Here is a 20476-nt window from a genome sequence, read left to right on the forward strand (position 1 = left end):
CCAGGCCAATTCTGGCACTTCGTTCCTACATGTAAAAAACTTTTTTTTGCTAGAAAATTACACAGAACCCCCCAAACATTCTTTTTTTAGCAGAGTCCCTAGAGAATACAATGGCGGTAAAAAAAAAAAACAGTGAAGTCAGCTTAATTTCTTTGTATATTGTGAAAGATGAAGTTACGCCGAGTAAATGGACACCCAACATGTCACGCTTCAAAATTGCACACGCTTGTGGAATGGCGCCAAACTTCAATACTTAAAAAACCCATAGGCGACGCTATAATTTTTTTACTGGTTACATGTTCTGAGTTACAGAGGAGGTCTAGGGCTAGAATTATTGCTCTCGCTCCAACGTTCGCGGCGACACCTCACATGTGTGGTTTGAACACCATTTTCAAATGTGGGTGGGACTTGCGTATGCGTTCGCTTCTGCGTGCGAGCTCACGGGCACTTACATTTTTTTATTTTGACACTTTAAAAAAAAAAGTTTAGATCACTTATTCCCATTACAAGGAATGTAAACATCCCTTGTGAATGTGACATGACAGGTCCTCTTTACAGTGAGATACGGAGGGGGGGGGGGGGGGGGGTCAATGAGACCTCACATCTCACCTCTAGGCTGGGTAACCTACAATAAAAAAAAGCGGCATTTTTTTTTTTTTAATCCCGGGCTTGACGTCATAACATCACGCCCGGCCTCCGACAATCATAGAGACTCCGGCGACCATCTGGTCCGCCGGAAATCTCTGTGTCAAGAACCGGGGCTGGTGGATCCCGTCACCGACCACACAGGTGAGTGTGTAGAAGCACCGGAGGGGGGACGTCCCGTTTCGCTGCCCGTAAGAACAATCAAGCAGCGGAACAGCCACTCTGATCGTTCTTATGGTGCGCAGAATCGCCGGCAGAAACCAGCAATATCTGAATGATGCCTGTAGCTCCACCCATCATTCAGCTATCACCGCACAAAGCCCAGGACGTTAAATTACGGCTGAGTGGTTGTTAAGTGGAGAATATATATATATATATATATATATATATATATATATATATATATATATATATATATATATATATATACTTCCCTACCGGCCCATAGTAAAATGACGTCCACAAAGAACTTCTGCCGTTCAGAGTGGACGTCATATGACGTCCTGGGCTTTCCGGGTGGATATCTGAATGATGCCTGCAGCTAGAGGCATCATTCAGATATCCTTCTAAACTGCCGGCGATTCTGCACAACATAAGAACGATCATAGCGGCGATTCCGCCGCTAGATCGTTCTTACAGGCGGCGGGAGGGGACATCCCCCCCCTCCCGCCGCCATCCGGTGCTTCTCCGGGCTCTCCCGTGCCATCGGGGGCCCGGAGAACGAATCGTCCGGCGCTCGCAGGAAGCATAGAGATGACTGGTGACCAGATGGTCACCAGTCATCTCTATGACCGTCGGAGGACCCGGGCGCGACGTGATGACGTCACGCCCGGGTCCCCGTAAGTAAACAAAGCCGCGATTGCGGCTGCTAAGCAACCACAAGCATGAGATCGGTGAATTTTTTTTCACCGATTTCATGCTTTCCAGCCTGGAGGAGAGATGTGGGGTCTTATTGACCCCGCATCTCTCCATAAAGAGGACCTGTCACACACATTCCTATTACAAGGGATGTTTACATTCCTTGTAATAGGAATAAAAGTGATAAAAAAAAAAAAATTAAAAAAAAAAGTGTAAAAAAAGAAATAAATATATATAAAAAAAAAAAAGAAATAAAAATTTATTTTTTTAACGCCCCTGTCCCCGGTAGCTTGCGCGCAGAAGCGAACGCACACGCAAGTCCCGCCGACATATGTAAACGCCGTTTAAACCACATATGTGAGGTATCGCCGCGTGCGTTAGAGTGCCAGCAACAATTCTAGCACTAGATCTCCTCTGTAAATCTAAACTGGTAACCTGTAAAAAATTTCAAATCGTTGCCTATGGAGATTTTTAAGTACCGAAGTTTGGCGCCATTCCATGAGTGTGCGCAATTTTAAAGCGTGACATGTTAGGTATCTATTTACTCGGTGTAACATCATATTTCATATTTTACAAAAAAATTGGGCTAACTTTACTGTTTTTAAAAAATTTTAATTCATGAAACAATTTTTTTCCCAAAAAAAGGCGTTTGAAAAATTATTGCGCAAATACCGTGCAAGATAAAAGGTTTCAATGACCGTCGTTTTATTCCCTAGGGTGTCTGCTAAAAAAACATATATAATGTTTGGGGGTTCTGCGTCATTTTCTAGCAAAAAAATTATGATTTGTACATGTAGGAGAGAAGTGCCAGAATAGGCCCGGTATGGATGGGTGTATAACTGCCCGGTATGGAAGAGGATATATATATATATATATCCTATACCTTGGATTATGAGCATAATCCATTCCAGGAAAATGCTCATAATCCAAAGTACTTGCATATCAAAGCGAGTTCCCCCATAGAAGTCAACGGAAACGCAAATAATTAGTTCTTAGTTGACTTCAATGGCATGCAATACCGCATGTGGCATCAGGCTTTCGGGGGGGAGCGCGCCGGAGAGCCTCGGAACCGGGCGAAAAGGCCCGAGGGCAGCTCAGCTGACCTAAGCAAACGTCGGAAAGACTTTCTTCCCGAGATATGCAGAGGTCAGCCATGCTGCCCTTGGGCCTGTCCGTGGCATTTCCGAACGGCGCCCCCCAAACGCGGTACTGCACACCGCTTTGGCCTGAATCCTGCTCCTTTTGGAGAGACAACAAAGGAAAGGAGGGGGGGTTTGGGCTCTGGCATTCTGCCACTGTCGAGGGTTTCCGGCTGCAGGGCTCTGAGCTGAGAGCGTCTTTCATACAGCCTAGATCCTGCGCTGACCGAGGGTTTCCGGCTGCAGGGCTCTGAGCCGAGAGCGTCTTTCATACAGCCTAGATCCTGCGCTGACCGTTAGGTCAGCGAAGGATCTAGGCTGTATGAAAGACGCTCTCGGCTCAGAGCCCTGCAGTCGGAAACCCTCGACAGGGGCAGAACGCCAGAGCCCCAAGTGCAATCTCTGGTAGTTCCGCCACTGCACGAATACCCGTTGATCCTGCTACTAATGCAGCTTTCTGTGACAACAAAGCTGCACTGCTTCCAACTTCAGAGCAGAGTTGTCACCCCCTCTCATGTAGGGTGAGCCCGTTTGCACTACAGTGGGAGGAGAGAATGTTGCAGGGGGTGTGGCTACCAGCATTGTCACTGCTGATTGACAAGCCTATAGATCAGGGGTCGTCTCAAACTGGCGGCCCCCCTCCAGCTGTTGCGAAATTACAAGTCCCATGAGGCATTGCAAGGCCGACAGCTACAAGCATGACTCCTCCCATAGGCAGAGGCATGATGGGACTTGTAGTTTTGCAACAGCTGGAGGGGGCTACCAGTTTGGGACCCCTGGTGTAGACCGTCAATCAGCACCTGGCCCCACCTACTGCTGTGCGGATTGGAAGCACTGGCGCTGTGAGCTGCAGTGTCTGGGAGGGGGGAGGCAGGCAAGGCACAGCGAGGAGGATACGGCTCAGCCAGGTAAAAAAATTGTACTTTGTCGAAGTAGGCAATCTCAGTACTCCAGCTGTTGTGGCACTACAAGTCACAGCAACGACCCCCCAGGGGCATGATGGGATTTGTAGTTTCACTACAGCCGGAGAGCGAAGGTCGCCTTCCCCTGGTGCTGCAGAATGGTGAGTTCTATAAATCTAGACACTTACTTTCTCCTCCTCTTCATTGGGGGAGATCTTGAACGAGATCTTGAGGACGAGGAGGATGACGACGACGACGATGAAGCAGAACGACTACCGCTAGAGCGCCCCCTCCGCTTGGACTTCTGAGGACTGGGGGAATTCCTGAACTTCCTATAGCAGCGAAGGGACCTCCGGGACACGGAGGGTTTCTCACTCCTGGCATCAGTTCTGGTCTCCCCGATCTCGCTGCGACAAGGCGAGGAGTCCGGGGACAATAACACTGAACCGGGGGGGCTTTTCACTGCGGACTCCGATAGAACATTAGTCCTATGATCCAGGGGCTCATTGCTATCCTTCTGGATGTTAACGCAGGGTGGTGGAACCACCGGATGGGCAGGGCCACCATTGGCGCTCTTGACATTGACAGGAGGTACGTTGGGCGCGCTTTGCTTGGGGCACGGGGTGTTCTGCGGTCGTTTGCTGAACTGCACGATGGGCTTGATGACGATATTCTGATGGTGCTTGACGTTCCAGCGCGACCCTTCTTCCCTCTGGGTCGCGTCCGCGCCGCTCTCCACCGTCTCCAGAACCTTCTGTTGTTGGGTCGCCGAAAGGATGCAGTAATCGTGGTCCCCGGACCCCACGTGGACAGCCGGCAATACCACGGAGGGAGCGGGTGGGAGGGTCCGGCTTCTCAGCTTGCTCTGCGGCAAAGGTTTCGGCTCGATGAGCTTTGCGGTCTTGAGTACCGAGGCACATGGCTTCTCCTGAGCGGTCACCGGCACGGGCGTCCCATTCAGGGGTTGGCTGACGGACTTCCAAAGCTGATGCGGTGGAGTGGCCGGAGGGGTGAGACCTGCAGACAAAAAGGAGCTTTGCGTTAGGATATCAAGCTTAATGCAAAGACAGCTGTAGGAGATTTACTATTGTGATTGGCCACAGTTAACCACATGGTACAGATGGGCTGTGATGACTGACCAATCACAGAGCTCATCACAATAGTACACAATGAAAGTAATGCCACACGAAGCCTTTCATTGGAGTACAACGGTAATGTGATCTGGTGTGATTGGCCAGTGTTCACATGGTACCGGGCCGGTACAGTGATCGGTCATCAGGCGTGTCCAATGGACGGGGAGAGTGACAGATTGCACCGGAGAGAGGCCCATGGGGCGCAATCCAGGGGAGGAAATCATATAGCACCCTCCGAGAACGATCCTCCCTCCCAGACGTCATTGTACAATAAGTCGGAAGGGAAGGTATCAACTGGTTGCCGCCCGGCCTATGGCAGAATGGCACCAAGGCCACCATCTGGGTGGACGTTATTTGACGTCGTCCTGGGCTACGATCTGTGTCCACCAGACAGCCGACGACTGATCATTGTACCGGCCCCCGCTGCCAGTACCATGTGACTGCTGTAACCAATCACAGCGGCTCACATGTGACAGTTGTAAACAATGTATGGCTTTCTTTCATGCCATCCATTGTATACAATTAGTGTTGCTAGCCGTGATTGGTCACAGTGATCACATGGTACCAGCATTGTCAAATCACAGCCCATCTGTACAATGTGGTCAGTTGTGGCCAATCACAGATAATCGCAACAAATCAACCTGAATGAGTGGATTTCATTTAGTAAAATGCTTGCTTATAAGCAATGAAATTCATTGCTAAAAAGAAAACAAATTGTAAAAAAAATTAAAAAAAATACAATAAATCGTAATCCCTTTCCACAGAATAGTACAATTTTATTATATTGCTCTGTTTAATAAAAAAAAAAAAAAAAAATCTGCAAAATTGAGAAAAAAAAAAAAAATAAAGAAAAAGATTTTTTTTAAAAAGATTGTTTTTCCCCCCACCCACACGGTTACCAGTCAGTGTCCTTGATCATTGTCACCCCAGTTATAGGATGATGTACTGCACTGGTGACCGTATGTTAAAAAAATTAAAATAAAATTATAAATAAAAAAAGAAATCCCAATAAGTCTAAAAAAAAAAAAAAAAAAAAAAAAGGAAAAAAAAAAAAAAAAAAGCTTACTAAATAGCTCAGACTTTCTACTTTACAAAAAGGGACCATTTGGGGGGTAATTTGTACTGCCCTGGCCTTTTCGGGCCTCAGTATATCAGGATTGATCGATTTTCAGATATATAAATCACAGTTTGTGGACTCTCTTACTTTCCTACAGAATAAATACAGCGATTTGGGTTATTTTCACCCCCCAAAAAATGGGGCAGAATACAATTCGGGCTAAATTTATGAAGAAAGATTTTTTTATTTGCAAAATTTTACAACAGAAAAAACGTGGTTTTGTTTTCTTCAAAGATTTGTATCTTTTTTTTAAAAAAAAAAATAAAACTCCCAGTGGTGATTAACCACTTAAGACCCGGACCTTTAGGCAGCTAAAGGATCGGGCCAGGTTTTGCGATTCGGCACTGCGTCGCTTTAACTGACAATTGCGCAGTCGTGCGACGTGGCTTTTTAACAAAATTGGCGTATTTTTTTCCCCACAAATAGAGCTTTCTTTTGGTGGTATTTGAACACCTCTGCGGTTTATTTTTTGCGCTATAAACAAAAATAGTACGACAATTTTGAAAAAAAATTCAATATTTTTTACTTTTTGCTATAATAAATATCCCCCAAAAATATATAAAAAAACATTTTTTTTCCTCAATTTAGGCCGATACGTATTCTTCTACATATTTTTTGTAAAAAAAAAAAAAAACGCAATAAGCGTTTATCGGATGGTTTGCGCAAAATGTATAGCGTTTACAATATAGGGGATAGTTTTATGGCATTTTTATAATTTTTTTTTTTTTTACTACTAATGGCGGCGATCAGCGATTTTTTGGCTAACCACCAAGACAGACTGGGAATCCGTCTCATGTGTCGGGACATGGGCAGGGCCGTCTTAATAGCATCAGGGGCCCCTGGGCAAAGTGATGCTCTGGGGCCCCTATAATGATGACAGTGCAGGTAAACGGACATTAAGTAGGTAGGATGCAGACTGCCTCCCCTTTGCATCTATCACTCTCAGTGCCATCATTGGGTGACCCCTAATTTTGGGGCAGTGTGAGCTCAAGGACCAGCTGCTTTGGGGAAAGTGCAGGGCTCCCCCCATGCAGCTGGGGCCCCTGGGCAGTGCCCAGGTTGTGCCCTCTCGTTAAGACAGCCCTGGACATGACCCAAAAGAAATGACCAGCAATGGTCGGGAACCAACATGGCTGCCCACTCACCGGCTGTATTCACCAACTCCGGCGCCAGATGCTTCTCCGCGGGAGGCTTCTTTCCCATTGGCTGCTCAGATCTGTAAAAAAAAAAAAGGATACAAAATAAAGTTCAGTTCCTAGAGACGCCCTGCCCCCGTGTAATCACATCGCAGCAAAGTGACGCCTGCTGCTCTGCCGGCGTGGACAAAGCCATAGGATCCTATTAAAGCGCATCGAATCCCAACATAAAAATCTAATCTATCGCCACTTCACAGCCCTTAGATGAGTTGGCTGCATTCATTTTTTTATGGCTTTATTTTCAAAATAATGATCCCGACAGTAACACTTCCTGTCCTGGGGCGACAACACTCACTCTAGCATCTATACATCTATAGAGGAACAGCGTTGTCACCATAGGACGGGATGTCGGAACACTCCTCACCTTCTAGTTATATATGGATAAATAAAAAAATAAAAATAAAAGCTCTACAGCGGTTCACTTTTCTCATCTACACTCTTCAATTATTGGTTAGGATGAAGGAAAAAAGGTGGGACAGCCGCACTCCAAAAAAACTCCTCCTTTAATTAAAAATCACAAAATACATGCCACAGCAAAAAACAGCACAACAAAAGAAAAGCTGACGTTTCGCACTATGCCTTAGTGCTTCTTCATAGCTTAGTGAAGAAGCACTAAGGCATAGTGCGAAACGTCAGCTTTTCTTTTGTTGTGCTGTTTTTTGCTGTGGCATGTATTTTGTGATTTTTAATTAAAGGAGGAGTTTTTTTGGAGTGCGGCTGTCCCACCTTTTTTCCTTCATCCTAACCTGCATTTTGATTGCACTGCCTGCACCCTTGGCTCGGACCACAGGAATCAGATTACCTGGTTCTCTTTGAGCGGTTACCCACTCTCTCACTCTTCAATTATTATGGGCAATGGCCAAGACAGGTTCATACATAAACACTGAAACAGGAAAATACTACATTATGGCCACTAGATGGAGTTGAGGATCATAGGAGATAAATCTCTTAGTAATAGAAACATAGTAACAATTCTAGCCACTTGAAGAGAAAACTTTGTTGACAATTCTTTGTATACAAGTTCTATCTATCCATCTATACCTCTTGTAGCAGACACCCAAGGGCATGGGTGCTCAACCTGTGGCCCTCCAACTGTTGCGGGAAACTGCGAGGATGACCATGCCTAGGCTGACCATCCCAAGGGCGGACCATCCCAAGGGCGGACCATCCCAAGGGCGGACCATCCCAAGGGCGGACCATCCCAAGCATGACTCCCAAAGTCAGGAGGGATAGTTCTGCAACAACTGGAGGGCCACAGGTTGAGCACCCATGCCCTAGGGCAGGGGTAGGCAACCTCTGGCCCTCTATCTGTGGAGGAACTACAAATCCCATCATGCCTCTAGGAGTCTTTCCTGCGATTGTCAGGGTCTTGTAGTTTCAAATAGGCTCGATATTGCTTACCCCTGCCTGTCCTAGGGATTAAAAATGGAGATGGTTGCAATTTTATCGTGTCTCGCAGTATTGGCGCAGCGTTTTTTCAAAACGCAACTTTGGGAAACAATACACTTACATAAAAATAAGATTATATATTTATCTATATCTATATATATCCAATTTATTTTGGAAATGTAAAAGATGCCGTCAGGCTGAGTAAAGAGATACCCAACATGTCACTTTAAAATTGCGCACAAGTGGAATGGCGTCAAACTACGACGCTTAATAATATCTCCATAGGCGACATGTTTATTTATTTTTACCAGGTTGCCAGTATAGAGCTAGAGGAGGTCTAGCACTAGAATTATTGCTCTTGCTCCAATGTTTGCAGTTTTGCGACCGCCATTTACCCATGCAGGCTCAGCTTATGTATGCGTTCATTTCAGCACAGCGCATAGAGATGGGGACACTACTCTTTTTTCCTTATTTTATATATATATTTTTTTTACATTGGGCCTTTAAATTTTTTTTTTTGATTACTTTTATTTCCAATACAAGGAATGTAAATATCCCGTGTAGTAGAAATAAGGAGGGCAGTTCCTCCGTATAATGACATCCGAGGTCAAAAAGACTCAAAATCTCTACCTTAAAAAGCAAAAGATTATTATAATAAAATAAAAATAATTTTAAAAAAATATAAAAAAAAAAAGTGATTTTTTGCTTTAAAAAGATAAAAATAAAAAAATAGTATGAATGTTTTTGGGTTTAAAACTGCATTAACAGATGTAACCTACAACCATCCCATTTGTCAGCTCCCTCCAGTATTCTCCAGAATTGTTACTATATTTCTATTACCAAGATATTTAGTTCCCATGATCCTCAACTCCATCTAGTGGCCGCGATGCGGCATTTTTCCGATTCATTATATAACCACTTGCTGACCGCAATATGTATATATACACACATTGCGGTTTTAAAGTAGTTTATTGGGGGTTATGGATGAAGCCATTGGCCATAACCCCCAATTTTATTTATTTTTTCAGCCGGCTCTATGAAGAAAGTGGTCCGAGCGTCTCATTAGCCCCTGGATCGCTTTCAGAAGTGGCGGGAAGGGGGACGTTTTCCCCCCCGGCACTTGCTGGTGTTTCTTAGGCTTACCGTTTTCACCAGCGCGCCCATAAAATGATCCGATGGTGCGGCCCTGCTGGTCACAGAACTGAACAGAAACCAGATGGTCTCCGATTGCTTCTGTGGCCTTGAAGGACCGGAGAAACGTCATGACATCACTTCCTGTCTAAGGTGGAAGTAAACAATTTTTTTATTGCAGCTTACCAATTCTTAAGCTGGCCATACCTCATATTAGATGGTTTTGGTAAATTTAAAAAGGAAATGGCTGGCCTTAGATGTGACGTCTGCATTTCTTGTGTTTTTTAGGCTCCTTTTTCTATCTGGGGGTTTAGCCAGCAAGTGTGCTTTTTTCAAAAGCACAAGCTCTACAGCATAATATACCAGTTTTACAGGGATGAGCAACAATTCACCACGACACTTTTCAGTCTCGTTCATGAAAATTACTATACAGTGTAATTTTATGAAAACATTTTATATATATATATATATATATATATATATATATATATATATATATATATATATATATATATATATATATATATATATATATATATACTGTGTTTCCCCGAAAATAAGCCCGGGTCTTATATTAATTATGCCAACAAAAGACACAGTAGGGCTTATTTTCAGGGTAGGTCTTACCATGTAATGTGCCGTCTTCTCTCCCCCTCTCCCTCCCTGCCTGTCAGGAATCCGCAGTGTGAACTGAGTTAAAATGCTTGTAAAATCCTATAATCCACCCTATTACAGTATTATATATTGTACAATGTGTGTGTTTCTGTAATATAATTGTGCCAAATACATTTGTTATAGCGCCGCTCTGTGCTTCTGTTACCCGCCGGAGCTCTCCTCCCCCGCAATTATATTACAGAAACACCCACATTGTACAATATATAATACTGTAATAGGGTGGATTATAGGATTTTACAAGCATTTTTAACTAGGGCTTATATTGCAGCCTTCCTGGAAAATAACGCTAGGTCTTATTTTCAGGGAAACAGGAGATATATATATATATATATATATATAGAGAGAAAATATTTAATAAAAAATATATATCTATTAAAAAAAAAAATATATATATATATATATATATATATATATATATATATATATATATATATATATATATATATATATATATATATATATATATATACACACATATATATATACACACATATATATATACACACATACACACACACACACACACACACACATACATATATACATATATATATATATATATACACACATACACACATACATACACACACATACACATATACACACACACACACACACTCCAGAGATTTTTTTTTTTTTAAATATAGCCATTTTCTGAAAGACTGAAATATATTGTATTTGTCTTTTCAGAAGATCAAGCTATAATTGTATATTATTTATAATTTTATATATAAAAATTTGGGGAAAAATACACATGAATTAAAAACAAACTCCTCTCAATATTAGTCTTTCAGAAAATACTATCTATATTCCCCCACCCCCCCCCCACATGTACGAAAAAGAAAAATGCCAAGCAGGAGAGCAGCATGGTGCCGGCATTGCGGAGCGCGCTGCGACGGGGGGTGTCAATGTCGAGCTGTAGGGTAACTCTCACACTTACCCCGAGTTTCCTACAGCCATTTTATCAGGACTGGGAGGAAGACGCTCCTCATCTTTAGCTGCAAAGAACCAAATGTGTTAAAACTACTGAGAGCCAAAAAATCATAAAAAATAAAAGTCTTATCGAGAAAACAGCAAATCAGATCACAGCGAGCTTTCCCTACAACCTCTCTATGGACATAGAAATAATAATAAATAATAATAATCTCTGGGGTCATTCCTATACATTTCATCTGTAGCATTTATTTCATTCAACTTTTTCTCGATTGCCATCTCTTAAAATCTTGGACCCCCTTTCACACTGGGGTGGTGCGAGGCGTTGGCGGCAAAGAGCTGCTCGTTTTAGCAGCACTTTACTGCCAGTTTAGAATCGCTTTTTGGCCGCTGGCGGAGTGCTTTTAACCCCCGCTAGTGGCCGAGGAAAGGGTCAATAGCACCCATGCTGTGTCACCGCCGAAGCGCTTTGTAGGTACTTCGGCAGCGCTGCCCATTCATTTCAGTGTAAAAGGAGTCTTTAATTTTCATACAAAGCGATGTCAAAGCTCCCTCTAGTGGTCACCTGTATATCACATAACATAATACCTTCCAGGAGAATGCTCAAAATCCAAAGTACTCGCAGACCAAAGCGAGTTTACCCATAGAAGTCAATGGAAACAAAAATAATTAGTTCCGCATTGACTTCAATTGCATGCAATACCGCATGTGGCCAGAGGTGGGAGCCGGAGAGCCTCGGAAACACACAGAAAGGCCAGAGGACAGCTCTGTTGACCTCAGAAAGGCTCAGGAACAGTATTTTTATGTCTTTTCTAGCATTTCCAATTGGCTCCGGCGCCCCCCCAACCTAAGGCCAAACGCGGTACTGCACACCGATTTGGCTTGAATCCTGCTCGTTTTGCGAGACAACACTCTCAAACTAAGTTAGGGCTTTTTTTTTTTTAATACAGTGATCATATTGCAAAACTCATTAACCGCGTTACTCACAATCTGAGGTTCCACTGTATACCTGCATAACAGTTCCCCCCCCCAGCGTCAGATTACCCACCAACCATACTATCGCAGTCCCATTATAAGTTGATGATTGCCGCCATTACTAGCATAAAAAGAAAAAAAATCCAGGAGAAAATATATATATTAAAAAAAAAAAAAAAAAAAAAAAAAATTCGAAATAAGCGTTTATCAGTTGGTTTGCGCAAAATTTATAGCGTTTACAAAATGGGGGATAGTTTTCTTGCATTTTTATTTTTTATTTTTTTTTTTCCTACTAATGGCGGCGATCAGCGATTTTTTTCGTGACTGCGACATTATGGCGGACACTTCGGAAAATTTTGGGGACCATTGTAATTTTCACAGCAAAAAATGCATTTAAAATGCACTGATTATTGTGAAAATGACAATTGCAGTTTGGGAGTTAACCACTAGGGGGTGCTGAAGGGGTTATGTGTGACCTCATCTGTGTTTCTAACTGTAGGGGGGTGTGGCTGTAGGTGTGACGTCATTGATTGTGGTTCCCTATATAAGGGATCACACGATCGATGACAGCGCCACAGTGAAGAACGGGGAAGGTGTGTTTACATACGGCTCTCCCCGTTCTTCAGCTCCGGGGACCGATCGCGGGACTCCAGCGGCGATCGGGTCCACGGGTCCCGCGGTCACAGAGCTGCGGGCGCGCGCCCGCAACCCACGGCTGGGCACTTAAAGGGGACGTACCTGTACATACATATGCCCAGCCGTGCCATTCTGCCAACGTATATGTGCAGGAGGCGGTCCTTAAGTGATTAAGGACTGGGCCTATTTTTCAGGCGTTTACAAGCCAAAATCGATTTTTTTTTTTTAGCTAAAAATTACTTCAAACCCACAAAAATATAAAAAAAAATTCCCCAGACACCCTGGAGATTAAAATGGGAGATCATTGCAATATTTTGTCACACCGTAATTGTGCAGTGGTCTTAGAAGTGTCATTTTTTGGGGGAATAATTTATTTCTTTAACCACTTAAGCCCCGGACCAATATGCCGTCTAAAGACCCAAGGGGTTTTTACAGTTCGGGACTGCGTCGCTTTAACAGACAATTGCGCGGTCGTGCGACGTGGCTCCCAAACAAAATTGGCGTCCTTTTTTCCCCACAAATAGAGCTTTCTTTTGGTGTTATTTGATCACCTCTGCGTTTTTTTTTTTTTTGCGCTATAAACAAAAATAGAGCGTCAATTTTGAAAAAAATGCAATATTTTTTACTTTTTGCTTTAATAAATATCCCCAAAAATATATATTAAAAAAATTTTTCCTCAATTTAGGCCGATACGTATTCAACCTATTTTTGGTAAAAAAAAAATTAAATAAAAAAAACGCAAGCAGCGTTTATCGATTGGTTTACGCAAAATTTATAGCGTTTACAAAATAGGGGATAGTTTTATTGCATTTTTATTAATTTTTTTTTTTTTTTTTTTTACTACTTATGGCCGCGATCAAATTTTTTTTCGTGACTGCGACATTATGGCGGACACTTCGGACAATTTTGACAAATTTTTGGGACCATTGTCATTTTCACAGCAAAAAATGCATTAAAAATGCACTGATTACTGTGAAAATGACAATTGCAGTTTGGGAGTTAACCACAAGGGTGGCGCTGAAGGGGTTATGTGTGACCTCATTTGTGTTTACAACTGTAGGGGGGTGTGGCTGTAGGTGTGACATCATCGATTGTGTTTCCCTATAAAAGGGAACACACGATCGATGACGGCGCCACAGTGAAGAACGGGGAAGCTGTGTTTACACGCACCTCTCCCGTTCTTCAGCTCCGGGGACCGATCGCGGGACTCCAGCGGCGATCGGGTCTGCGGGTCCCGCGGTCACGGAGCTTCGGACCGGGTCGTGGGCGCGCGCCCGCGGCTGGGCAATTAAAGGGGACGTACCTGTACGTGCTTGTGCCCAGCCGTGCCATTCTGCCGACGTATATGTGCAGGAGGTGGTCCTTAAGTGGTTAAGGACTGGGCCTATTTTTCGGGCGTTTACAAGCCAAAATCTTTTTTTTTTTTTAGCTAAAAATTACTTCAAACCCCCAAAAAAAATAAAAAATCCCCAGACACCCTGGAGATTAAAATGGGAGATCATTGCAATATTTTGTCACACCGTAATTGTGCAGTGGTCTTAGAAGTGTAATTTTTTGGGGGAATAATTTATTTTTTTAAGTAAAAGTTGGCAAATTTTTTTTTTTTTACATTGTGAAAGATAAGGTTATGCCGACCTGCAGTGGGCGGTCCTTAAGTGGTTAAAGTAGTGCAGTGCTGAAAAGCAAAAAATGGCCTGGTCATGAAGGGGGGGGGGGTTTAAAACCCTCTGGAGGTGAAGTGGTTAATATTACACCTCCAATGAGGATAAAAAAAAAAAAAGTGCTGTTTTTTGTGCCTAGTCTCTCCTGAAAGGAAGGTATATAACCCTAAGGTCAATGCTGCTGTGTCCGTCCATGAACAGAAGAGAAAGTCAAATTGTCAGCCACGGCGGATTCTCTTTGGGTTCTGCTTCATTTCCACGCTGGGCAGATAATGAGCTGCTGAACCCGACCCCAGTGTGTGTGGATTTGGGTCCCTATGAAGGCCCCCTGACCCCCGGGAATTCATATGTTGCAGAGCAAGCGATTCCCAGTATGAGCCAACTAAGCAAATTCTGCTCAGACAGACAATGGGAACCACCAAATTCCTCATTCATGTCCCCGGAGCACGGCGAACAGTCAGCGGTGCAGACTGACAAATAAGACCCATTAACCCCGCCCGCCATCATTTTACGTCACTACTTTAAAAAGGAGAAATACCGTTATGGTAGCAGCTAGCCACCATAACCCCTGTACACGCTTCAAGAGCGGGCGGTCCTCTTTCAGATAAGTGGTCTCTGCGGCAGATTCGCTTTTAAATTGGCGGCTGGAGAGGGCGCCTAACCCCCCCCCCCCCCTTACCAGAGCCGCCGGCAGCGGCGATCGGATCACCTCACGTCAGTGGCCTGGAGACGAGTGAGGGGAAGATGGCCCCCACCCGTCTCTTCATACCACTGCAGGGCGGAAGTGACATCAAAACATCACTTCCACCCAATGCTCCTAAAAAGGGAAATTTTTTTTTTGAATGACAAAAAAAAAAAGTGAGCTTGTAAGGCCGCTGCGCAAATACGGTGTGACAAAAAGTATTGCAATGACCGCCATTTTATTCTCTAGGGTGTTTCTCCCAATTACTTTCAGTTCTGAACGGCCAGCAAAGAGCGTGCGTTTCCAAACTGTGCTGTGATTGGCCACAGCCGGAAAGCAGGTATACAGGCAAAATAATTGTCTATAAACCTGCTGACAAACACCTGCTGTGTTCCAACTAGAAAGTAAGCCGTGGCATAAGGATACGACGCCTTGCCCGCAGTCGATGCCAACCTTGTGGCAAATGTACTGTAAGCCGGCAGCAAGTGGTAAAAGTCTAAAGCATGAAAAAAAAAAAAAAAAAAAAAAAAATTTGGGCTTTAACTTACCCGCAGACTTTTCAAATTCCTCCAGCAAGCTCGTCAGATCACATGCTTCAATGCCTAAAAAAAAAAAAAAAAAGTATATAAAAACAAATAAATATTCTCTCTATATCTATTTTTTTTAATCAATATATCTATATACACACACATTCTATTTTTTTATCTTTTATTAAAATGTGTATATATTTTAATATAGAATATATATATTTTTTAATATTAAAAAATACACACAAAATTATATATATATATATATACATATACATATACATATACATATATATACACACACACACTTTTATACATATACACACACACACATTCTATTTTTTGAATAAAATTATATATTTAAATAACATATTTTAATATAAAAACAATATATATATATATACACACACACTTTTTTTGATTAAAATTATATATATATTTAAATAACATATTTTAATATAAAAAAAATTAGAATATGAGAGAGAGAGAGAGAGAGAGAGAGAGAGAGAGAGAGAGAGAGAGAGAGAGAGAGAGAGAGAGAGAGAGAGAGAGAGAGAGAGAGATTCTATTTTTGTATTACAATTATATATTTAGATTTAAATATATTTTAATATAAAATAGAATATATATTTTAATATTAATAAAAAAATAGATGAGAGAGATAGAGAGCTACATATACATACATTCTATTTTTTTATTAAAATTATATTTAATCTAAAAAAAAAAATAGTATAAATGTATATATATATAAAAATTTGAATATATTCTAATTTAAAAAAATAGGATATAGATAGAGATTATCATTTTTTAAATTAGAATATATATTCAATTTTTTTTTTAATAAAATAAATTTATATTATATATATATATATATAATCTCTCGATGTGGGCGGACAAAGAACACTTTGCCTTCAACCGTACAGAAAGAATTACCTGACTCACAATCAAGGCCTTCGGCTTGCTCCTTTTGATTCGAAACGGGTAAATTCGGATTTAAAGCCACGGAAGGGGTGCAAAGTGCTTCAATCGGATGGAGGGCAGACGCCTGAACTGGTTTTTCACCGACCGTAGACGACGGTAAGGTTTTAGCCTCTTTTGCAGGGGCTTCAAGCTTTGGTTGCTCAGCAGTCAAGGCTGAAGGTTGGACTATGACTGGTGTAGGGCGGCCTTGTGCACCACCACTGGCCTTCTCAGCCGACTTTAATACGGTGACCTCAGCAGGTTTGTGGGCTTCAGCGGGTTTTTCAGTCTTCTGAGCGGACGACGGAAGTGGCGGCTTAATTTGAAATCCACACTTTTGGGCCTTCTTTAGAATTTCCATGATTTTGATGACCACGTCGTTGGTGGACTTTAGGTCGGGGATGGAAACACTTGCCGCCTTTGGATCTGCCGGCACAGAGGGCTTTACTTGTGCCAATGGAGACTCTGATTTCTTAACCTCTGAACAAACTTGTAATCCTGGTTTAGAAAGCATAGTCGCATTTTTTATTGCTACACCTGATTTATTACCACCTGGTGCTTCAGCCGTTTTTCGATCCTTCGTTCCACTTTTACAATCCTTGGCTGACATTTGTTGCTTCTGAGGGCTACATTCCCTAGGTGGGACTGCAGCATTCTGTGAGATCATCTGATGGGCTACTCCAAGCTGACCTCCTGTATTGAAAGGAACAGGAGCTTCAGGCATCCCTTGGGGAACCGGAGGAGTTGACCAATAAGGCGGTGGGAAGCCAGAAGCCCAAGTATTAGGGTGCACAGGACCCATCCCAATGGGGGGTGGGGGAAACGGAGGCCAGCTCATCATCGATGGAGGTGGTTGCATGGGCATCATTGGAGGTAGGGTGTTGGGAAACTGAGGAACTGACAAAGGTGGCACACCAGGGTAATAAGGCTGCTGCGAAGGTACGCCTGACCATACAGGTGGGTAGAATGGAGGTGGAAGGTTTGGCTGTGCCGGCATCATAGGGGGCAGGGTAGTATCCATGATAGGAAAGGATGGTTCCTCAGTTATTTTTTGTGGAAAGCCTTCCCAAGTGGCCACTGGTGCTACGGGTACAATGGGTGGCAACATACTGGAGGTGGCCGGCGCAACTTGTGCACAGCAGCTTTCCGGCCCGGTTAGGCTTGGCTTTTCCTGTAGAGTTGGTTTATCGGTCTTTGAAGGAACAAGCAAGCATGGAAGTTCTGCCAACTCTGTTGGTGGCTCGGGAAGAGAAGGCCACTTGCTGCAAGATGAGCTTTCAGGTTCTCGGTCAGGGTTAGGTTTTCGAGTCTGAAGCCTCTTCCTGTATTCGGTTAGACTAAGTGACTTGGGCTTGAGCTCCTTTACTGCCGTTTCATTGGGCTCCATACTAGAGGTATCCTCAGAGTTGGCATCAGCAGCTGCAGAAACATCACAGTGGGCCTCACTTTTATCATTGGGGACATGTTCCTGAACCACATCTGACTGCGAGCACAGCTCTCCAGCCTTGTCATTGGTCTCCAAGACGTGATCAACTCCAGCCTCCATGTTAGATTTGGGCTGTTCGGTCTCTACAGATGTAGGTTTTTCCGCCTTTTTATTGTTTTCCAAGTTTACTTTTTTCTCTGGGATATCAATGCTAGGGCGAGACCTTGCCTTGTTGCGCGGCATTTTAGAGGAACGAAGGTCAAACTGGGATTCAACAACCTGATCCAAGGTCTTGGTTAAGAAGTCAGACTCCTGCAGTGAAGGGTTACTCGATCGGCTCGCAGCAGATTGAGTCGTGTTTGGTGGGGAGACAATTTCCTGCACCTCTGGTGGTTTGACTTCACCGGCACCTTTATTTTTGCTTTTAGCTTTTGACTTTGAGCTTTTGAGATGCTTATCTTTGATGGACTTTTTTCCTTTTGACACCTTTTCTTTGTCTGGAACGATCAAGTCTTCATTTTTGGGCTTCCGGTTTAAATTTGAGGCATCTGCGTCAGCTGGAGCTTCATTATCCAAAATGTCAACAGTTCCTTCTGCATTCAAGGATTCAGTAGACATCTTCTCCACTTCTGGCACGGCCTCCATAATTTTGTCTTCTAGCGGCACGGCCTCCATAATTTTATCTTCTACCGGCAACACCTCCATAATTTTATCTTCTACCGGCAACGCCTCCATAATTTTATCTTCTACCGGCAACACCTCCATAATTTTATCTTCTACCGGCAACGCCTCCATAATTTTGTCTTCTAACGGCAACGCCTCCATAATTTTGTCTTCTAACGGCAACGCCTCCATAATTTTGTCTTCTAACGGCAACGCCTCCATAATTTTGTCTACCGGCAACGCCTCCATAATTTTGTCTTCTACCGGCAACGCCTCCATAATTTTGTCATCTACCGGCAACACCTCCATAATTTTGTCTTCTACCGGCAACACCTCCATAATTTTGTCTTCTACCGGCAACGCCTCCATAATTTTGTCTTCTACCGGCATCACCTCCATAATTTTGTCTTCTACTGGTTTACTCTCCATAATTTCGTCGTCCTCAATAGATTGTTTTAGCAATTCTTTTTCTTCCATTAGTTCACCATTCTTCTCATAATTGACATCCACCTCTGGAACGCATTGCTCCGAGGAGGAGGACTCGAGGGCGAGGAGATATTTGGGTTGCCTATCCACACCTGCCAAAGTGTTGAGCACGAAGACATCATCTTCTGAAGACTGGACATCTATCGCCTCCCCTGGGTCTTCCACCATTATTGGAACTTTAATCGATTCTCCGTGATCGGACACAATTTCCAGAAAAATCTGGTCCTCGTCCAAGATGTTCTCATCTTCAGGATCTAGACACAAAGTTATAGCCGGCAGACAGTATGGGTGCATGTACTTCACTAGATCGGAAAGAGGGACATTTGCGGTATTAATGATGCAAGGGGCGCCATGCTTCATAAGCCTGTCGTTATCATAATCGACAATTTCATCATCGGGATCCAAGGAAGAGTCATTGTCGGCAGGCAGCAAGCTGGAAAACTGCGATTGGTCCTCCTCTTCTCCGTCACTCCGCTGTAGGATGTGCCCCGCCCTTGCTCTGCGAGGTAAATACGCTCTAACGCTTTTGTGTCTGGTGCGTCTCATTGGGGTGGAGGTGATAGTTTCCGGAAAGAGATCCCAGTTTGAGCCAGGACAGAGAATATCAACCTAGGAGAAAAAACACAAAAAGCAAAAGCATTAAAATTCCTAATCTCTTATTTTAATATGGCAAAAAAAAAAAAATGCTCCAGTTGGGCCAAAAAAACAAAAACAAACACACAACATGTACATAAAAAAATGTAACCACCTTAAACACATTACTTGTACTGACAATTACAGAAAATCTGATAAGCAAAAAATATGACAAAGAAGAAGGGGGACACGAGGGGAGGAAAGGAAGGGAAAGGGGGGGGGGGACACGAGGGGAGGAAAGAAAGGGAAAGGGGGGGGGGACACGAGGGGAGGAAAGAAAGGGAAAGGGGGGGGGGACACACGAGGGGAGGAAAGAAAGGGAAAGGGGGGGGGGACACACGAGGGGAGGAAAGAAAGGGAAAGGGGGGGGGGGACACACGAGGGGAGGAAAGAAAGGGAAAGGGGGGGGGGACACGAGGGGAGGAAAGAAAGGGAAAGGGGGGGGGGACACGAGGGGAGGAAAGAAAGGGAAAGGGGGGGGGGGACACGAGGGGAGGAAAGAAAGGGAAAGGGGGGGGGGGGACACGAGGGGAGGAAAGAAAGGGAAAGGGGGGGGGGGGGGACACGAGGGGAGGAAAGAAAGGGAAAGGGGGGGGGGGGGGACACGAGGGGAGGAAAGAAAGGGAAAGGGGGGGGGGGGACACACGAGGGGAGGAAAGAAAGGGAAAGGGGGGGGGGGACACACGAGGGGAGGAAAGAAAGGGAAAGG

The 20476-nt window shown here is 43.7% G+C and overlaps 1 protein-coding gene across 1 annotated transcript in view; it reads right to left on the bottom strand.

Moving 5' to 3' along the window:
• PPRC1 (PPARG related coactivator 1) overlaps nucleotides 1-20476 on the bottom strand; it is a 50345-nt gene that overhangs the window by 2608 nt on the left and 27261 nt on the right. Inside the window, exons 5-9 of the mRNA XM_040321569.1 lie at nucleotides 16533-19743; nucleotides 15621-15674; nucleotides 11126-11183; nucleotides 6940-7010; nucleotides 3733-4561 (exon numbers count right to left, since the gene is read on the bottom strand). Coding sequence (XP_040177503.1) covers nucleotides 3733-4561; nucleotides 6940-7010; nucleotides 11126-11183; nucleotides 15621-15674; nucleotides 16533-19743 — 4223 coding nt within the window. The remainder of the gene's footprint in view (nucleotides 1-3732; nucleotides 4562-6939; nucleotides 7011-11125; nucleotides 11184-15620; nucleotides 15675-16532; nucleotides 19744-20476) is intronic.

The sequence above is a fragment of the Rana temporaria genome, chromosome 8 (genome assembly GCF_905171775.1).
Source record: "Rana temporaria chromosome 8, aRanTem1.1, whole genome shotgun sequence".
NCBI classification, from domain to species: domain Eukaryota; kingdom Metazoa; phylum Chordata; class Amphibia; order Anura; family Ranidae; genus Rana; species Rana temporaria.